At 50.3% G+C, this 18,041-nt stretch overlaps 2 protein-coding genes across 5 annotated transcripts in view; both read left to right on the forward strand.

The window, feature by feature from the left end:
* LOC143314966 (uncharacterized) overlaps positions 1-5,075 on the forward strand; it is an 8,705-nt gene extending 3,630 nt beyond the window's left edge. For all 3 annotated transcript variants that reach the window (XM_076722337.1, XM_076722335.1, XM_076722336.1), the window contains one exon: positions 1-5,075. This exon is cut by the window's left edge. The gene's annotated coding sequence lies outside the window, so the exon portion shown is untranslated.
* Positions 1-18,041, forward strand: part of phf21b (PHD finger protein 21B) — a 68,807-nt gene that overhangs the window by 20,379 nt on the left and 30,387 nt on the right. The window contains exons 1-2 of one of the 2 annotated variants that reach the window (XM_076722620.1): positions 10,879-12,184; positions 13,881-13,925. In XM_076722620.1, the coding sequence (XP_076578735.1) occupies positions 11,726-12,184; positions 13,881-13,925 (504 nt within the window). In that variant the 5' untranslated portion in view covers positions 10,879-11,725. Of the gene's footprint in view, positions 1-10,878; positions 12,185-13,880; positions 13,926-18,041 lie in introns of those variants that run through there. The other variant, XM_076722619.1, reaches the window with a different exon arrangement.

Here is an 18,041-nt window from a genome sequence, read left to right on the forward strand (position 1 = left end):
CAGAACAGAGACACCTCGGAGTTTTCAGGTCTTATGTTCAGCATCTTTAGATTTTTGGGCCAAAAGGCAAAAAACTGTGTGATGAATTGATTATATAAGACTTGTAGTTTGCTCACTCAGAAAGTGGATTCAGACCTGAGTTGCTCTTTAATGCAGCCAAAAAGACAAGTCATTCATGACGTTTAGCTGAAGTCTTTAAACGTTCTTGTGATGTTCCTCACGGGCTCCATCCAGCCTGACCTTCACGTTCCACGGTGGAGCAGTTTGACTTCAGAAACGTCTGCTCAGTCGCAGCTGTGTCATCACTCCCATCAGCCCATTGTTGTCCTCCACAGCGACCATGTGTCTGTGTGACGCCCGAGGCCGTGGTGCGTTCAGCCGGTCGGCTCTGCGACGCCTCCCCCTCCGGAGCCTCCTTTTCTCTGTGGAGGGTCACGGGGTCGTGCATCACATTACGCCGCCTGATGATAATGAAGACTAAACGTCACGTGCTGCTTCGCAGGGACTGCCAATAAACAAGTGAGCTTCATCCTGGAGGGGGCTGGAGTTCAGCTGTTAGAGGGCCGATCAGGTGACTTCATCCACTGAGCGCCCCAGATCTGTTTGATCATATGAAGGTCTCGCAGCTTCCACCTGATTAACGGTCGTGCTGCCGTGTGTCCAGTCATGCAGATATTCACCTTAAATACTTGTTTATGAATTATGAGAACAGAGAAAAGTGCAGATGTTTTCATTTGATGTGACAGCGTGAACAGGTGTGAGCACAGGTGCTGCACCTGCACTGAGGACCTTCTGGCTTCGTTGTTGCCGTTCATGTGAAGGATTTAATGGCTTCTTAGTGGTGACGCTGCAGATTGAACACTGAACGTGAACGGCAGAAACCTGAAGAGAAAGTCATGTGACAGAGAAGTGTCGCCTCGCCGCAGTGACACTTTTTTTATTCGTTATCTCTCAACGAATCGCTGGATCAGATTCACTCCAGAGGCCAAAACAAAGCACAACATGATTACTGCTCTGAGAGCTTCAGGGGGCCAACGAGGAACTGATGCATCCTCTGGAGGCCACGACTGGGACCAACATGTCAATATTTCATTCATTCATTCATTTCGTTCCACAGGTGGACATTGTGACCTCATGGTGGCGCTAGACAGATCAGGGGATCAGTGCAGTCCTAAGAACTGGTCCTCTGAAGGCCAGGAGCATCCACATGGAGATCTGTTCAGCAGGGTGTGGCACTTTGCCTCAGGTGCTCACTCTGAAACCTGCTCTGGTTTGTTTGTCACAGTAAAAATACTTGAACCAGTCAGACAGACGAGGTCGCCGTGATGGCGTCCAGATGTGTGAGCTGTGGGTGCGTTCTGATGTCCCTGCTGGCAGGTGGGGTCTGGTCCTGGGTCCAAGCGTTGGGAGATGGACGGGTATGGGCGCCTGTGTTAAGCTGTGATGAGCCGTCAGGTCTACGCCTCTGTGCATCTAATCCTGCCACCCCTCTCAGATCTGATCTCATCCACAGATCTCAGCATAGCTCAAGGCGTCGCTGCTTTAATACTGATAATGCCTTTCTAGTTTGTGGGGAATATAATCTTTGGAAATCCCCTTAATCAAAGTGGCAGTGACACAAACATCGCCTTGGAAAACGGCCGAGTAAAGACTTGAAACGGCAAAATGCTGCAGAGAGTTTTTGTGTTGCAGGCTAAATTTACCTCCGCCCGAGCCGTCGACACAATCCGTGTGTTTGTGTGGAGGAAACGAAGCGTGGATCACGCTTACAGCATGTGCTCCATGAACACATGCAGGTGTCTGCGAGCACCTCCAGAGTCAACATCGTCAAGACTCTCTGGGCTTCACTTTCACTTCAGCTCGGTACTTAACGTCCCAACACTATTTACATATCAATTGGAAAGAATTAATAAAGCTGTCTGTGCAGTGCTCCTCTGAAGTGGTTTGGAAATAATTAGTGTTGCCTGAAGCTCATTTAGATATGAAATGAATCCTCTGAACAAATGTAAACCTTGTTGTGATCTGCAGTGTGGTGAAATGGAAGAACTTCAGCTGTTTGAATCCACCGTGATCAGCATCAACGCTCGCTCTTGACCTTCACAGTTTGTCAGAGCAAAGCTTCAGGCAGCAGCTCTATCTGGAGCTTTCAGTACAAAACACCTTAATAGTGGGAGTTTTGGCCTGGTGGTGCCACTAGAAGAAAGGTCAGGGGGTCACCACACGTTTGTTACCCAGCAGCCTGCACCGTGTGACCGCCGGCGTGTTGGTGTGCTCAGCTGGTCGCATTTTGGAGAAACTGGCGGCGGCCTGTGTCGTGGCGTCCACGCAGCAGCGCTGGTGGAGGCGCCGGTGGCGTGGCGGCGGCTCAGGCAGCAGAAGCAGTGAAAATAGCGAGTTGCCACCACGGAGGAGCGGCGGTGCTTTGAAGTGCTTCTTGCAGGAGTGGAGGAGCCTCTGGGGAGGCTCTCAGCCTTCATCCGGACCCCTCCCACCATCAGCCTCCCTGATCAACTTCAAAGTTGGGGACATTTCTGCCTCCAAAGTCTCTGTGCTTTGAAGTCGGGACGAGGCGCCGCCACAAAGGTGCATTGAACTGTAGAACAGACTGAGCTCCTGATTCTGCAGAGATACCCAGATTTGTTATTGCACACGGCGCCCAAAGGTTTGCCAATGACGGCGTGTCCTGACTGGAGACACTCAGACGTCCTCTGAGGCAGAATGAACCTGCAGGCAGTTAAAACATCAGGAGACATAACGTGGCTCTATTGTCCTCAAACAGTGTCCAATGCTGTCTCTGAGCCGTGTCACTGCTCGTGAATGCAGAGTCAGGCTCGTTTACTGAAGGCCTCATGACGCCCGCACCTGTATGCATGGTAGCATCCAACAAAGACCCTCAGAGTCTTTAAGGTGGACCGCCTGAAAGGAGGGTCAGGGTCCACTTCCTGTTGAAGTCTGGTCTGGTTCATCACATGTGTGGTTTTAGCCTGAATTCAGAAGATATCTGCTTTTACATCCAGTCGCTGATCATGGACGGTCACGTGATATGTGTGTGTGTGTGTGTGTGTGTGTGTGTGTGTGTGTGTTTACTCAGGATCTTCGGTAACCATGGCAGCCGGTATGTGTGTCAGTATGTGAGTGCGGGAGGAAGAGCAGAGCAGTGCAAACAGCAGATCTCAGTGAAACCTGGTGAAGCTCCATCATGTTTCAGAGCAGGAGGCCTTTTCTTCATCGATCCATCTGCACAGCATTGACACACGTATCGACTGCTGAAACGCTGAAGGACTGTTCGAGCAGCTGGAATCAGCGAACGTCTCCCTCATGTTCAGTCGATGGACCAATGGATTGTTTGGCTGCTGGTTCCAGCTCTGGTCCGTTGGACGTGTCTGTCGGTATTTACAGTCTGGATAAGAAGAAATGATCTTCTCGTGAGCCGACTGTGACAGACTGACATGTTTTCAGTCACCATGTCGGTTCTTGTGGAAGCAGAACTAAAAGGTCTGGATCACACAGACCGTCACTGAACCGCTCGTGTCTCTCTTGTCTTTGACGGTATGATGTGATAGAGGACAAAGTGAACCCGAGACCCCTTTGATTACCCCAAACATCACAAACAAGCAGCATCACACACAATGATCAGATGTGAAGAAGATGATGATGAAGGTGAGAGCGCTCAGGCTCGTAGCTGAAATATAATCCGACGCTTAAAGTGAGCGGTGAGCCCGTCACTTCCTCGGATCTTCATCGTGATGGAGGTGTCAGACGAGGTAATTCTAGTTTGGATGGAGCTATTTTCAGCTGTGTGTTCAGGACAGCAGAAGATAATGAAAACACACCATCCAGCGGCGACGGCGGCCTTTTATCCCGCCGCAGATCCTCCCCGTGTTAGCTCGTTACTGCTGGAGCGCTCCGCTAAGACACCAAGTCAAGAAGTGAGAGCGTGGAGATAAGAGAGACGTGTCTGTGTGAGTCACTCGCCTAAAAATATCAGTCATCTTCCTCCTGTTCTTCCTGCCGGGTTACGCTGACCTGTGAGTCACAGCTTCAGCTGCAAAGCTTTGGAAGCAGCGGCGTTCAGGGGAACCTGCCGCTCCCACACGGGAACGGCGTTTGTCAGGGGGCTGAGCGCCGCTGACCGGGGCCAGACGGCGCCGCCGGAGGCCGACGATCAGGCTTGAAGAGGTTCAGTCCAGCAGACAGAGGGCGGGGACAGCTGCACCAGGCCCAAAACAAAATGGCTGCCATGTCCTCACTGTGTTTGAGCAGCCGCTGAGAGCAGGAAGCTGCTGCAGGTCGTCTTCAGGTCGCTGGCCTCAGACTGTATCCTGCAATCTTAGAAACACAAACCTGAGCTGGAACACTCTGATTCAGCAGACGAGACACGATGATCCATCATCAACATGTGGATCACGTGCACTGAAGAAGACCCTCCTGCAAACATGTGACTGACATCGACAGCTGACACACCTGAACGTGCACAGTTCTGTCTGATGCAAAGCCAAGATCAAATATCAAACATGTTTTCATTTTTTGTCCAGTCTGTGGGACGCCGGCGGGGGGGGATCATCTGAGTATTGTCAGTAGTTTCTGTTTTTCTGTGCTCTGCTGTCAGGACAGGTCTGGGTCCACGCTTCATTCTTCATAGAACAGAACAAGTTGTCAAACATTAAGTGTTCCAGAACAACACGAGAATAACCAACGAAGAAGACGCCGACAGACGCCGGCTGCCGTCCTCGGAGCTGCAGACAGTTTGTTTGCCGAGGTTCTGTTCCAGCCCCGATCGTTTATTCATGTCTGGCCTCAGACCAGTAAGGAGAATGTGCCTGATGAATCCTGCTGAAGTGAGATCCAGATGACTCACTTGTTTTTGTTTGTTTTCACTGATTTTCGCCATAATTAGCAGCAGAGCGACTGTGGACATCCTGCAGGGACGATTCACCTGCAGGAGGAGCGGAGACACGTGTTGGTCGCGTCCCTATGCTTCGTTCGCCCTGAGTTGGACTCGAGCCTGAACTGACCGCCGCCGCTGTTCAACGTCTGTTTTCAGAGCACGCCGTGCTGAGCGAGATGCTTCTGGAAAGCCGGTGCAGTGACAGGCTTCCACGTTAGCTTCTTATTGTTAGCGAGCAGCAGCATCTCTGTTTCCTCGTCCACCCCCCCCCCCCCCCCGGTCCACGCTCAGCCTCTTTCTCTCTGCTGCAGCCAGAAGATGGCACGGTTCGTATGCAGCCTCGACTCGAAGTGGAGATCAGGGCTGCCGCACTATTAATAGCCCTGCCATGCTTTAAAATCAGTGCGTGAGAGTCTGTAAATAAACTGCTGCTCACTGGGGGGGGGTGGGGGGTGGGGGGGCACAGCTGTACGAGCTGGCCTCGCTCTGTAAAACAGCACACGGATGCAAACGTGCACATAAAGCAACACGACACTTCACTGCTGTGTACGTGGCTGATGATTGTGATTCACGCTGAAGAGGGATTTCCTGCTTTGAGCTGAGATTTAAAGCTGCCAGTGTGTCACCTTTCCTTCGCCAACACGCTTTCTGACAGATTTCCTCGGCCGCAGGGTGCAGTTTTTTTCCACCCAGGTCTTTATGGCTCGCCGGTCTTCAGGACAGCAGCGCCAGTCACAATTTTGCAAAGGCAATGACATGCTGGGACCAGATAAAGAGCTGCATGAGAGGAATTAAAAGCAGGGGTGCAGAGACGAACGGGCCGGCGTTGAAATGTGTTTTGTCGGGCCTTCAGAGGGAGAATAATATGTTTGCTTAATCATGTCTCACTTGAAATGTGCAGCCAAGTTGCCTGGTAACTAAAGTGGAGTGGAAAGCGTCGACTTAAGAATCGTAATTTAACAAAAGCAGCAGGAGAACGTCTTTGAAAACCCACATTCAAGGCCTCAGAAACGTCCTCGAATGCAGCTCCGTGCAGCGTTTGACTCATGGATTCTGTGCTTTCGTTAGCATGGCTGCCGTCCTTTCTTTCATTCACGTGTTGAAATCAGACTAACCGTAAGAAACGTTTGTTTGGAAGAGAGGAGCAGCGAGGGGGATGGTGTGAAGACTTCATGAGCTCTGTTTTTCATGAAAATATGCAAATTCAGGTCCACAAAAAGTGCCTGAATTAACGTTCCTGCTGCATTTGGATCATGGCTGCAGTGAAGAGTCAGCCGGGGGAAATATCTCTGGGACATGTCTAATATCTGGATTCAAGGCCCTCAAACATCCTTGAGTGTAGCTTTTGCATCAGTCATTTCGTGGTCGATCCATCGCCACGTTTGGGTCAGAGGCTTGTTTTCGACGCCGTGTTTCTTTCTGTTTTCACGTCATCTACAGTCACAGTCACTGTTTGTGTGTTGGAGTATGAATTCACTGGTGTCCTTGAACGCAGCGTTTGGATCATGAAATCAGTGTTAGAAGTTTTTCTCAGCTGCTTTGTTCAATACTGTGTGACTGGATATTATTTTAGAAATGATCCATGATATCCAGTGAACAGCAGGCTCAGGAGGCCACTGCACACTTTGACATCAGAACCAGGAGACGCACTTTTTAGGCTTTTCTTCATCTTCAGGAAATAGTCATGGACGCTTTAAAGGGACGTTTGATGAATGACTTAATCGGCTGATCTGCTGCGGCTCTGCTTTCCATTGTTTTACTCATTCTTCTTTTTTGTGGATTTGTTGGCAAGAAGAAAACTTGAGAATGTAGATTTATGCTTTGTCCCTTTGAGAGACTTTTTGTAAGGCAGGAGCAGCTCTGGTTGATAGATCTGAACATTTTGTGAGGTTTGTATGTGGTTCAATGGCTCTTGAGGATGACCTTGAGATGAAGGACAGCACGGTGGACAAAGTGCTCTTGAAGCTCATCCACAGTGTTGAAGACTGAACTCCTGAATGAAAAATAAGCGTTTTGATGTATTCATCTGTGTGTGAGCGGGTGTCATCTGTCCTCTGAGAGGACGAGCAGGATGAAGACGAACTGCCGTGCTAACAAAACCACCAACAGTTCATCAAAAGCAGCTGAAGAAACCTGAATCATCTGTGCAGAGGGTTTTGTGGGGAGGCTGGGGTCTGGGGTTAAATTCAGCCATGGAGGGGGTCGTCCTTGTGCTGCCAGCCAGGCGCTAACAAAGAGCGCCGTATAATAAATGGGACTTTAATTTGTTTTTCCTCGACAAGGTCGCCATGAGTGATGGCTGAAAAGCAGCGACGGGATGTAGTGTTGGAGTGAAGAGGAGGGAAACGTGAGGAGGGACGATAACGGCCTCGCTCCACCCGAACGTGCTCGCAGCGGCTAAAAACGGCAAAATCCACAAGGCGCTTCTGCTTTGAGAGCCATTGTTCCGATTTCTTTGACGGCACATGAATGCATCAAAACAGTAGAAAGGAAGGGCTGTGCTTTGCTGTCGCCATGCCAACAGACAGCGAAGCCTTATGGGTGCTGTAGTTTTGAGAGCGATCTGACTCCAAACTCCAGGCGACAAAAGCAGGATTAAACAGAAACGTAGTGTTCTGTGGTTTTTATACATTTCTGGAGGTTTGCAGCGTGGGTCCCGTTCATAGAAGACGGCTTTGTGGGACATTTAAGACTAATATGGTCATGCTCTGTATGGACAGAAGTGTGTGGACAGCCCTTCTGCTCCTACGTGTTTTGGTGTGTGTGTTCTTTGTCGTGTGGTCGAGGCTCCCGATGAACAAGTACGAGGTCTCACACTACAGTCTTCAATGTGATCTGAGTCTCGGCTCCGTTCAAAAGAAATGCATGAAGAAGGGACGCCGGCGGCCATGTTTTCAGGGCTCTTGAGGTGTTTTTAAGTAAAGCCGGCACCTAGCTGCTTCAGAGGTCTTTTCGGCTCGTCTCACTTCCTGTTAAACCCTGTACCGATGCTCCACACAGGCTCCTGATGTTCGGGCTGACACCGTCTGACTGTTTCAGCCTCAGCGTCGGTGTAACTGCTCTGCAGCCGCCGTGACCCTCCATCCAGACGGCTGCGAGCGTCGTCTTTGCCCTCTGACATACATTGTGTTTACATGAGGGCCGTCGGGGACACCAGCTGCTCTGTGAGCTCGCGTGTGGAAATGTGAACGGTGCACAGAAAACTAATGAAAGCAGCTTCATGTCGGTGCTGCAGAAGAAGAGGAACGCTGCAGCAGTGAGGTTGATTTTACAGGCTAACACTTCAGCTACCTCTGGAAATGTATTCAAATTAATTTCCCATTACTGCCTTGCTTATCGGAGGCCGCAGAGACGTAAACAAAGATGCGGACAGAAGCAATTAAAAATAAATGGGGTTTGGACAGAACTGCCCCAGAGAAAGAGATAAAGCAGGAACAGCATGGAGGCTGTTAGCAGCCGCTCCGTCAGCGCTGCCGCCGCCTCCTTTCTCTTTAGTTTTTGTCACAACTGTTGTCCCTGCCGTGGACTTTTTGGGCGCCGTCCTGGGGCGTCATCACGCTAAACGGCTAAATTAACCCAATTATCAGGCGCGAGCTGAAGCGGCGCTGCTGCCTGCAGGCGCTGTTATTTCTGAGGACTGTACAGTCTTTCTGCTGTCTGTCCACAGCTTCTGGCTAGCGGCGTGTGTGTCCGTGTGTGTGCTGGCTGCACATTATTCAACAGTCAGCTGAATCGGGGCCTGGACTGAAGAGTGATTACTGTGCGACTTTGCTTAATGAAAAATAATGACCTGCCCGCTGCAGAGTTTTTTCTGTTCACGCTCTTTAGCGTGGCGTTACACTCTGCTGTACCTGAGCGCCGTGTCAAAGGGACGCTTCAGAAATGGAAGAAAAGCCTCGGCACAGTTTGTTCTGCCCTTCGTGGAAGAGGCAACAATGGTTCTTAAATGAAGGCCAGTTTCCGTAGCAACATGCCAAATATAACGAGGCTTGTGCTGGCGTAAAAATAAAGAGACAGGATGCAGACGTGCAGCGCTGACAGAAGCAGGCTGCAGGCCTGATCTCACACCCTCCGATGGCATTCGCTCTTTAAAACACCGAATTCAAATTCGGACCCTCACCTGCAGCCTCGCGGGGACTTTCATTGGACGGACAGCAGCTGGACGTGATGCAGGCTGTCCCTTCTCTTCACCTGTTATCGTCTCAGTAAACACACATCACAGACGCCGCTGACCTCTGCTGTGCTTCCCGCCCAGCTCCGCTCGGCGAGGATGATGCCAAGCTCGCGGCCGCTGGGCCGACGTTTAATGAGACATTGATTGAGCAGCACGCTTCCATAAAGACTATGAGAGACAGAAATAACCGAATCGAAGCAGCAGAGGTGGAGATGTCCTCGCTTTGAGCCAGTCATATGAGTCCGGCTCCAAAGACACGAGCCTACGTTTCCCGTGATGTAACTTGAGAGCGTCTCTCGGTGAGACCCTCCCTGCCGGCTGCAGCAGCAGGCGAGGTGGGTGTGCTGGAGTACAATGTGCTGTCCACATTCATCTGCTCATGTCCACGAGTGTGAGGACATTCGTCAAGATGTGTCCGCTCAGCGCTGTGTGCGGAGGACGCTGCAGCATCCTGTGACAGGGTGAAGGGAGACATGCAGTGTGTCTCTCTTTGTTTAAGGTTTAATGAACGAGTGAGGCCTCTGTAACGTTGTCCTGTACACCACAGACCGTCCGTCCTGTCCGTGTCGTAATGGACTTTATGTCTGAACATGGACGACTTCGCTCTCACGCGTGCAGCAGCGGAGACGAAAGACAATTTCATTTACCTGCATCTAATGAAAAGGCAATTTATTGCGTGATCGCACGGAGACGGAGCGAGACGCCGACACAGGCGCAGCCGTCCGCCTGCAGGTTCAGAGCAGAAACCAACGACGCCGTGTCATCTTCAGCTCCCGGAGGCAAACGGAGAGGCCACGCCACATCTGCAGCGTCGCAGAACTCAATCATTTTCTCCACGGTGACCTGTTAGAGGCCGGCTATCAACAGCCTCAGCAGGCAGCAGCCTGAAAGCTCCGGGTTTGAAGCGAGAGGCTTGAAACTGGAAGCCAATCCAATCAGAAAGCTGCAGCAGGGTTTAAACGATGAAAGGTGTTTTAAAATCTTCTCCTTCAGCTCATGAGCTGCTGCTCAGGTGTTCCAGGTGTCAGCAGAAGCAGGATGCAGAAACCCGTCCCGCCTTAAATGTGTAATCCAGCGATTGTGAAGGCACTTCAGGTCAGATCTGTGGTTTTCTGAAGGGCTGCAGTGTTTTCATCCTCTGAAAAGTAAAAGGCAATAAAAGCCAGCGAGGCTTGTTTGTTGTTTGTCGAGGTGCAGGAAGAGTTTCTGGTCCAGAATCACTGAGAGATTTACACAAGTGGCAGTGACTCACATTCGATCTATGGCGCACTAAGAGCCAGCGTGTTCTTCAGCAGCATCACAGAAAAGACGTTCCTGGGACCTGAGACCAGACCCGCTGAAGTAAAAGCATGGACACGCTGCTCTTCGTCATGCGTGGACATAAGTCCTCTGATTGTTAGTGTTTTTCAGACTGCGTTACCAACCTGATGTGGCGACTTGGTTTCTGCTTTCAAATCCAGAGCAGAGATCAGATCTGAGCCTCGTTCTTTCACTTTTCACTCCTGTGACTTTATTTAAAGACACATCCAGGCAGTGATGTGTTCGGCACACTTTGTGAGAGACTTGCTGGAATTCCCCTCGGCTCGATCCTCGAGCCTCATTTATTTCAGTGTTTGTTCAGGCTCGTCAGCTGTGACTGACGGCTTTATTAACGCCATAAATAAACTATTAATGCTTAATGGATCACTTTTACGCTTGATTGTGAAACATCTCTGAGACTGTGTTCGTCCTCCCACAGGAACCCAAAGGTTATTGTCCTATAAGTGACCTACTTGTTGACTGTTAATCAATAGTTGTAACTCGTTTACTCTGTCAAGGACGTCTTATTAGAAAGTAGGAAGAGAACCTGAAGGAGCTGCTGAACAGTCCTGTTTGGTTACAGAAGCAGAACTGCTCCAGAGAAAAATGTATTTGTGTAGAAATGACGGAACAGCTGGTTCTTTTAATTAACATGTAGAAACAGTGAAAGACGCTCCGCCGTCACTCTCGCTGTAACTCAGAGGCTGTTTCTCCTGCTGGAGCTGTGAATGTGTGACAGCCACACCTCTAATTGAACGCTGGCATGTCGGAGCGTGTCTGGGCCTCACGCCGCCGCCACACCGGGGACAGGCCCGCTCCTCCTCTCAACCTCGGCCCGGCTGCCTCCTCGCACCTCCTCCTGCTCCTCTGCTCCTCAGGCAGCTACCTCCAGTCCCCGGTGATCGGTTTCTCCGACGCTCCAGCCAGTGTTCTGACATGGAGCGTCTGTCCTCTCTGTCCAAAACAGTGGACACACAGAAACACGTCACCACATTCACGTCACCGTAGAGGAAGTTTGCCTCGGATATTTTGGGTTTCCAGAGGATGATCCCCAGAGTTTCCTCCTCCAGCACCAGCATGAGGCCATTTCTGTTTGTGTTTCTCTATTCATGGTCTCCAGAGTCTGCCTTCAGTAAGCATTTCCGTGACCTTTGACCGTGACCTTCAAGCGTAATCGCCTGGAGAAGTTGCTTCTTTTGGCTTCTTCCTCTTGTTGATGAAACCATGTTGTGCAGACACTTGGCGGGTGTTAAACGTGGGACATGGGCTGCGTTCAACAGAAGAGCGTTGGAAGGAAGGCGATGGAAGCAGCTGGGCAGGTGGCCGCCGTTTCCCACGAGGCTTCACGGTTGCAGCTTTGAGAGATGAAACCCGTCAGAGTTAGCCAAACAGTGCTAATGCTCTCCCCAGAAAGCCTCCCCGTCCAAACGCTGACAAGAAAGCAAAAGCCGGCTGTGTTTGTGTGCGCTGTGAACAGATGCTCTGGCTGTAAATATGGGGAGATGCCATTTGTTTTCATTTTGTTGCATTCAGGGGAAGGGGGAGGATTATGTGCTGAGAGAAAACAGTCATTCAGATGCAGTCAGCAGCAAATTCAGCCCGTCCTCCTCTCTGAGCGAGCTGATCTTTATCTCGTGCAAACCAAACATTTGTATTTCAGGAGTGAAGGACAAACACAAACACGTCGGCCTGGTTCAATGCACAAACTGAGCGCAACATCGACGGCTACTCTCTGTGTTTCGTGTCCTGAAGCATCAACGGAGGGTTCGCTTCACGTCACCTGGTCCAGCCTGCAGCTTCCTCTCTGCTCTTTTACAACCTCGGTGTGCGTTTCAATGGATTTCCAATTGTTTCAGAAAAGTCTAGTTTGAGTTCAACTGACATCTGAATCCACCACATTCAGTCAAAGATTTGTTTTCCTTTCACAGAGCAGACCACAGTCAGTTCACCATATTCAGAATAATTCTCGTTGTTGGACTGCACATAATGTCCACAGATCAATAAGTATGTGAAGCACACACTTAGTTCATCTAAACACTCACGGTTCATCCAAACACAGAACTCTAACAGTCTTTAAAGACGCTCCGCAGAGTTTTCATGGAAACAGTTAATTTTAAGTTTTGTTTGCCGAGTTGGACTCACGTTGATTTAACACTTATTTTCCACGTTTCCGTCTGTCTTTACTCGCTGGCAGTGTGTTCGTCCTCCTTTCCGTTTGCTGGTCATGATGCGTGGGCAGCCATGTTGTTTAAATACCTGCTCAGAGGACAGACTGTAAAGCTCTGTGCCCTCCGTGTCCTGAAGCACTGAACGCCCCCCCAGCCCCCCTGCAGAGGTCATGTCTGCAGGTTTACTCGTGCTGATGTCTGTAGCGACCTCAGACTGAGTCTGTGCAGGAACACTGACGGACCGCCTGAGATAGACGTGCGGCAGTGATGGTGAGCGAGTCGACGGAAGCGTCAAACGGCGTGCTGGCGATGTGAAATGGTTGGGGTTTGCGGTGCGGTAATCTCTCTCTGACGCAACGCTGCTCAACTCTCGAGTGCAGCTGATGTGGAAACTATCAGCGCTCTGCTTAGAAATGTCCCCAGTGTGAAAAGCAATGCATACCCAATGAATCCGCCTGTTTATCTACGAGCCTCCACACTCTCCCGCTCCGCCCTCACCACCTGCCCTGCTGGAGACAAATACAGAAACACAAGTCCTCCACCGGGCGGCGGTCTGTGCGCCGCCGTCCCCGGACATTAGATCACAGATGACAAATAGACGCAGGTCTTCCTCCGCCGGCGGGGAGCGGTCCAGCTGTGATGGCACGACGGCGTTTCTGCCTCCTGAGGTTTCACTGCTGTTTGTTAAGGTGGTGGTGGTGGTTGGGGGGGGGGGGGGGGTCACTGCAGCATGAAGAGGATCAGACAGAAAAAAACTTTGATGAAAATCAATCTGACAACAAACTGAACAGACGTCCATCGATGAGTAATGCTGTCCTGCTTATTGATCACCCCGAGCACGTTCACATTAATGACAATGAATTAATTAATGATAATGATTTGTTCAGGATGAGTGAGTCACACCTCGGACGTCTGCGTGTGTTCACGCTGCAGACGGTTTCTTCTGTCTGACGAGTTTCACGAAGCGTCAGCATCGTGTGTCACATGAGTGTCAGCCAGGCCGAGGTCGGAAGAAAGGACCAATCAGGGTTTAGGAGGCGGGATTAAGATGAGGAAGCGTGAAATGCACGCGAGCACGTCACATGAGCTCAGGTGTGCTGGCTGCAGCACCTGACCGCGCCGGGCTGGTGCTGCAGACGGACGGACGGACGGATTATTACAGCGTGGTTTCTCTTCACATCAGCACTGCTCCTCTTGTCTGTCGAGTCAAACGTGTTGGACTGTCGGTTTCTGAGCTGAGGCGCTCAGGTGTTTGAAACGTGTTTTCTGGTCTCAGCGTGTGAAGCTCAGCGCCGTGTTCAGGACATTCAGCCTCACTTTGATTTACTCCTTTTTCCTTCTTCTGTTCCAGAACCAGACGCTGTGCAAAGGCCTCAATGAACTGCAGAACGGACAGGTATGAAGGCCACTGCTTCACCTCATGGACACTCTGTGTTTACAGCATTCAAAGGCAGCCTGATGGTTTAGAGTAGTATCACAGTACACCCTGATGTGGAGCTGAATGTACTTTAAAGTCCTGCATTTAAGACCTTCAAAGTACAAAAAGTACAAGTACTCATTGTGCACTTTGTTCTCACTGAAGCTTCAATGTCAGAGCAGCGTTTTCCTGTTGGAGCTGCTGCAGGTGGAGGTACTTCAAATACTTTATATACTGTGAGCCAGTATAGTCCAGTGGTGCCCAATGTAAGGGTCAGGCCCCTCCAGAGGGTCAGCAGATCAATAGCTTGGAAACTGGTGGTTTGATTTGTAGTCGTGCTTTTCATGTGTTTTCTAAGATTGTCACATGTTCGTATGTAGACTTTTAACTGGAGAGTAATTCAGCTGTCAAATGATTGTAGAAGAGTAGAAGTATAAAGTAGAATTACCTGAAATCTTCCTTAAATGCAGTACTTCAGTACATGTACTCCTACAATCCTACGATCAGATGGAGTCATGTTGGTGATCATCAGCCAAGCTTTGTCTGAAGTCAGATACTTTGTGTTTGTCCTGCTGCTGTAGATCAGAGAGGAGAAAACCTGCTCCTCCTCCTCCTCCTCCTCCTCCTCCTGCTCCTGCTCCTGCTCCTGCATAGATTTTAGAAAAGTGAGCGGGGCAGGTTCCTTTGTGTCGCCTGTATGGACTCAGTTCGTCTCTGTCCTTTGGGACAGTGACAGGAAGCGTTTGTGGCTGCAGGAAAGTGCTGAGGAATGTAAACGTCTTCTTCTGTGGCCATTTCCAAAGAGCAGAGACAAAAGGGAGGAGAAGAAGAAAAGAGAAAGACGGAGATTCAGTCAGTCAGTTTCATTTCAGAGCTGACATTCACTGCGCGGTGGAGGTGGGTTTCTCCGGCGTCTGCGGGAGCGTCCGCCTCCCCTCACAGCAGAGGCGCGACGCTCCAGCTCTGTGCGCTCCGTGCTGGTGATAATCGTGGCGAGGCCTCGCCGTGTGCGATTGAGGCTGGATTTGTTTTACAGGTTTACCTTGTAAACGGGTACGTTAGCATCTTTCCCTCCTCAGCCGGTTCGGCAGGACGCCTGTTAGTTTGAACAGCGTCCAGTCGCTTCAAGGCGCCATGACGGCCATGTTGGAAAATCTGTACTTTTGCTCCTGCTGCTGTTAACCAGAGGAGTTCATTAAAACCGCCTCTCAAGAGGCGTCAGCTGCAAAGTTTGCTTTGCAGAACAAAAACACAAACATCCCTGGAGGTGTTGACGTGGAAGCAAAGCGCCATCGGCCATATTAACACAGCAGACAAACACAAGTCCTCCATGTTTTTTTTGTTTCTGTGGCTGAAGACTCAACTGAGTCGCTGCCAAGGTCCTCCTCCAGCCAAGTAATGAAGAGTACGCTGCGCAACACCTTCCTTTGTTACCTCCCTGAGGCATAATTAGACACAGCAGAGAGGGAGATCAATTGTGAACATCATAATACGACACAGAGTGAAGCTGTTAAACGATCCTCTGGAGGCTTCTTGGAGGTTCTGCGGTGTTTAACAGCCAGCCAGCATCGAGGGAGGCCGGCTGACGTCTTCATTCCCTCAGAACAGGCTGATTTTCAGCCTCGTGTCAGGGAGTCTCAGAATATCCCAGCGTGCACCGGGGCTCCCGGGTCAGACAGATGCCCCCATTAAGGACAAATTAGACACTGATTGTTCCTGAAATTCATCCTTTGAAATCAGAAATGGACCTTCAGCTGCGATGGTTTCAGAGTCTCCACCTTCACGTCTCTCTGGCTCTGGAGCTATCTGCTCACCTGACTGTCTGTGGGCTTCTGGGAAATGATGTTCGCCAGCAGATGACTGTGTGTGGACCTTATGAAGTGAAAACACAGCATGAAGCCTCACTCTGCTCAGTTCAGTAAGAAAAAGGATGTTTTATTTTATGTTTTCTGACAGTTTGTCTCAGTCTAAATCTTTACATTTAGCTCGTCTGTGTTCATATTTAGGTTTCTCTCCTCACATTTCTGGCTCCATATCTCTCCGTGGAGGCCGTTCAATGTGTTTAACAGCTTGTGGAACAGACATGTTTGCACTGGATTTCTTCTTTTGGCTGCAGACGACCCTCTGAAGCAGCACTTCCTTGTTTTTAGAATTTCATTGGCCACATGAAGCGCCAATCATGCACCATCAGCTGCAATTGGCTCCATTTTTGGAAGCTCCTAATTGGTCAAGAGTGGTGTCAGCTGAAAAGTCAAAGTGCGGCGGCCATTTTGAAACCAACATGTTGCTTCCTGGAGTTAGAACGAGGAAGGTGAGCTCGTCTGCCATCGTACCGTGAAAGGATGAAACTCCTTTCTGTGGATTATTCGTGTTTTGGAGCAAACATTGGCTCGTCTGGACCTTTGACGGTGGAAGCAGGCCCTTTCAGTTGGAGTGTCATTGATCGGTGGAGTGCTGTGACTCGATCGGTGAGTTGCCTGAATATTGTTCTTGTGTCTTGTTTTGACCCGAGTCCAAACTTAAAGCTCTTCACACTCTGAAGATTACTCTGTAATCTGATTACATCTGAGGACTGTTGATACGCTCCTGTCTGGTGCTCGGCGTGTCTCGGCCCTCTCGGCACCACGTATGAAGGACGCGGCCTCGATGATGGCGGCCTGTGCAGGCGGTCCACCGTCCTCTGACTAAATCACCACCTGCTATGAGCAAATTAAATATTGACTTGTGGTATTGACTCGTAGATCTAATTTGAAGTGACTGCGGATGAGCAATAATGGTGCTGAAAGAGCTTCGATGGCGAGCTGGCGGTTGTTAAGGGCGCCTTTAATTGGCTGTGTGGAGTGAATCATCGAGTTGGAGAGTGAACTAGTTTAGGCAGAAGTCAGGGTCACTTAATGTGTTCGCTGCTGGAAGAAAAACCCTCCTCACTCCTGTGTTTCATGATCGAATCAGGCCTGAACGGGCCGAGAGGCCGAGCGGCGTTTGAATCCAGAGAAGATGGACGAGCGAAGACAAAGTGATGGAAAGGTCTGATGGTTCAGAGCGGCCGAGCTGATGGGGGCGGCAGTCAGGGGGACGGATGCAGAGAGGGGAAGGAGATGACAGAGGAGGCCCCCGCCACCGCCCCGATGTCCTCCAGCCGCCTCCTCGCAGAGCCTCCTCGGCCTGCAGAGGAAAACTCATCTCAGACGCGGCGCTGCTGCAGAAATGGAGCGTTTTCATTCAGCTGCACTCTGTCAATATTTACCCGCTGGCCTCAAATCAAATACACTCATATTGAAAGTCGTCACACTCAGCAAGCCGAGGAGGAGGAGGAGGAGGAGGAGGAGGAGGCGGAGAGACAGATGTGATCCTCCATAACTCTGATCGGAGGGTTTCAGTCATTTAAACGAAGAATCTCCAGTTTGTGTCAAAGTATCTGGATCACACCGTTTAGGGAAACATGGACAGACTTCGAGCGTCAGGACCAGCAGACACAGACGAGGACGGCAGAGGCGTCCTCTGGCTCAGCAGGTCTTCAGGTCCACGTCCAGCCTCGCTCTGGTCTCCTCTCCGGATGCCGAGTTTCACTGCCTCCCTGTTTGGACAGAACGCCTCGTTTCCTCGTTTCGTCTGTCCTCGGCACGTCCTGGCAGGGAGGACGCTCAGTCAGGCCTCAGCGCAGAGGTCAGAAGTCATTATCAGATGTGTTTGAGTGAACAGGAACCAAAGAGCGATGACAGGCTGCGTGAACACATCTTTGAAACATGGACGCCGCTCCGCTCCGTCAACGTCTCACTGACCACGTCAATCTGAGAAATCCTTCATGAGCAAGACTGAGGATTATTTTGAGCTCTCCGTCTCTCCGTCGTGATTTTATGAGCTTCTGATCTCCAGAGAGAGAAATCATTCTCACCGTTACGTTTTTGTCATCGTTATCGCTAACAGACGCTGTTTTTTCTTCTTAGTCACACGCAGAGATCATTTCCATCGTGTCTCTGCTGAAAACGATGATATCCGCTGTCAGGATAATCAATCAGGAGATATTGATTTGATGTGAGATTCAGTATCAGATCTTCTTAAACCAGTGATGTCATGCTGATGTCATGCTGATGT

This window comes from Chaetodon auriga, chromosome 22 (genome assembly GCF_051107435.1).
Source record: "Chaetodon auriga isolate fChaAug3 chromosome 22, fChaAug3.hap1, whole genome shotgun sequence".
Lineage (NCBI taxonomy): Eukaryota > Metazoa > Chordata > Actinopteri > Chaetodontiformes > Chaetodontidae > Chaetodon > Chaetodon auriga.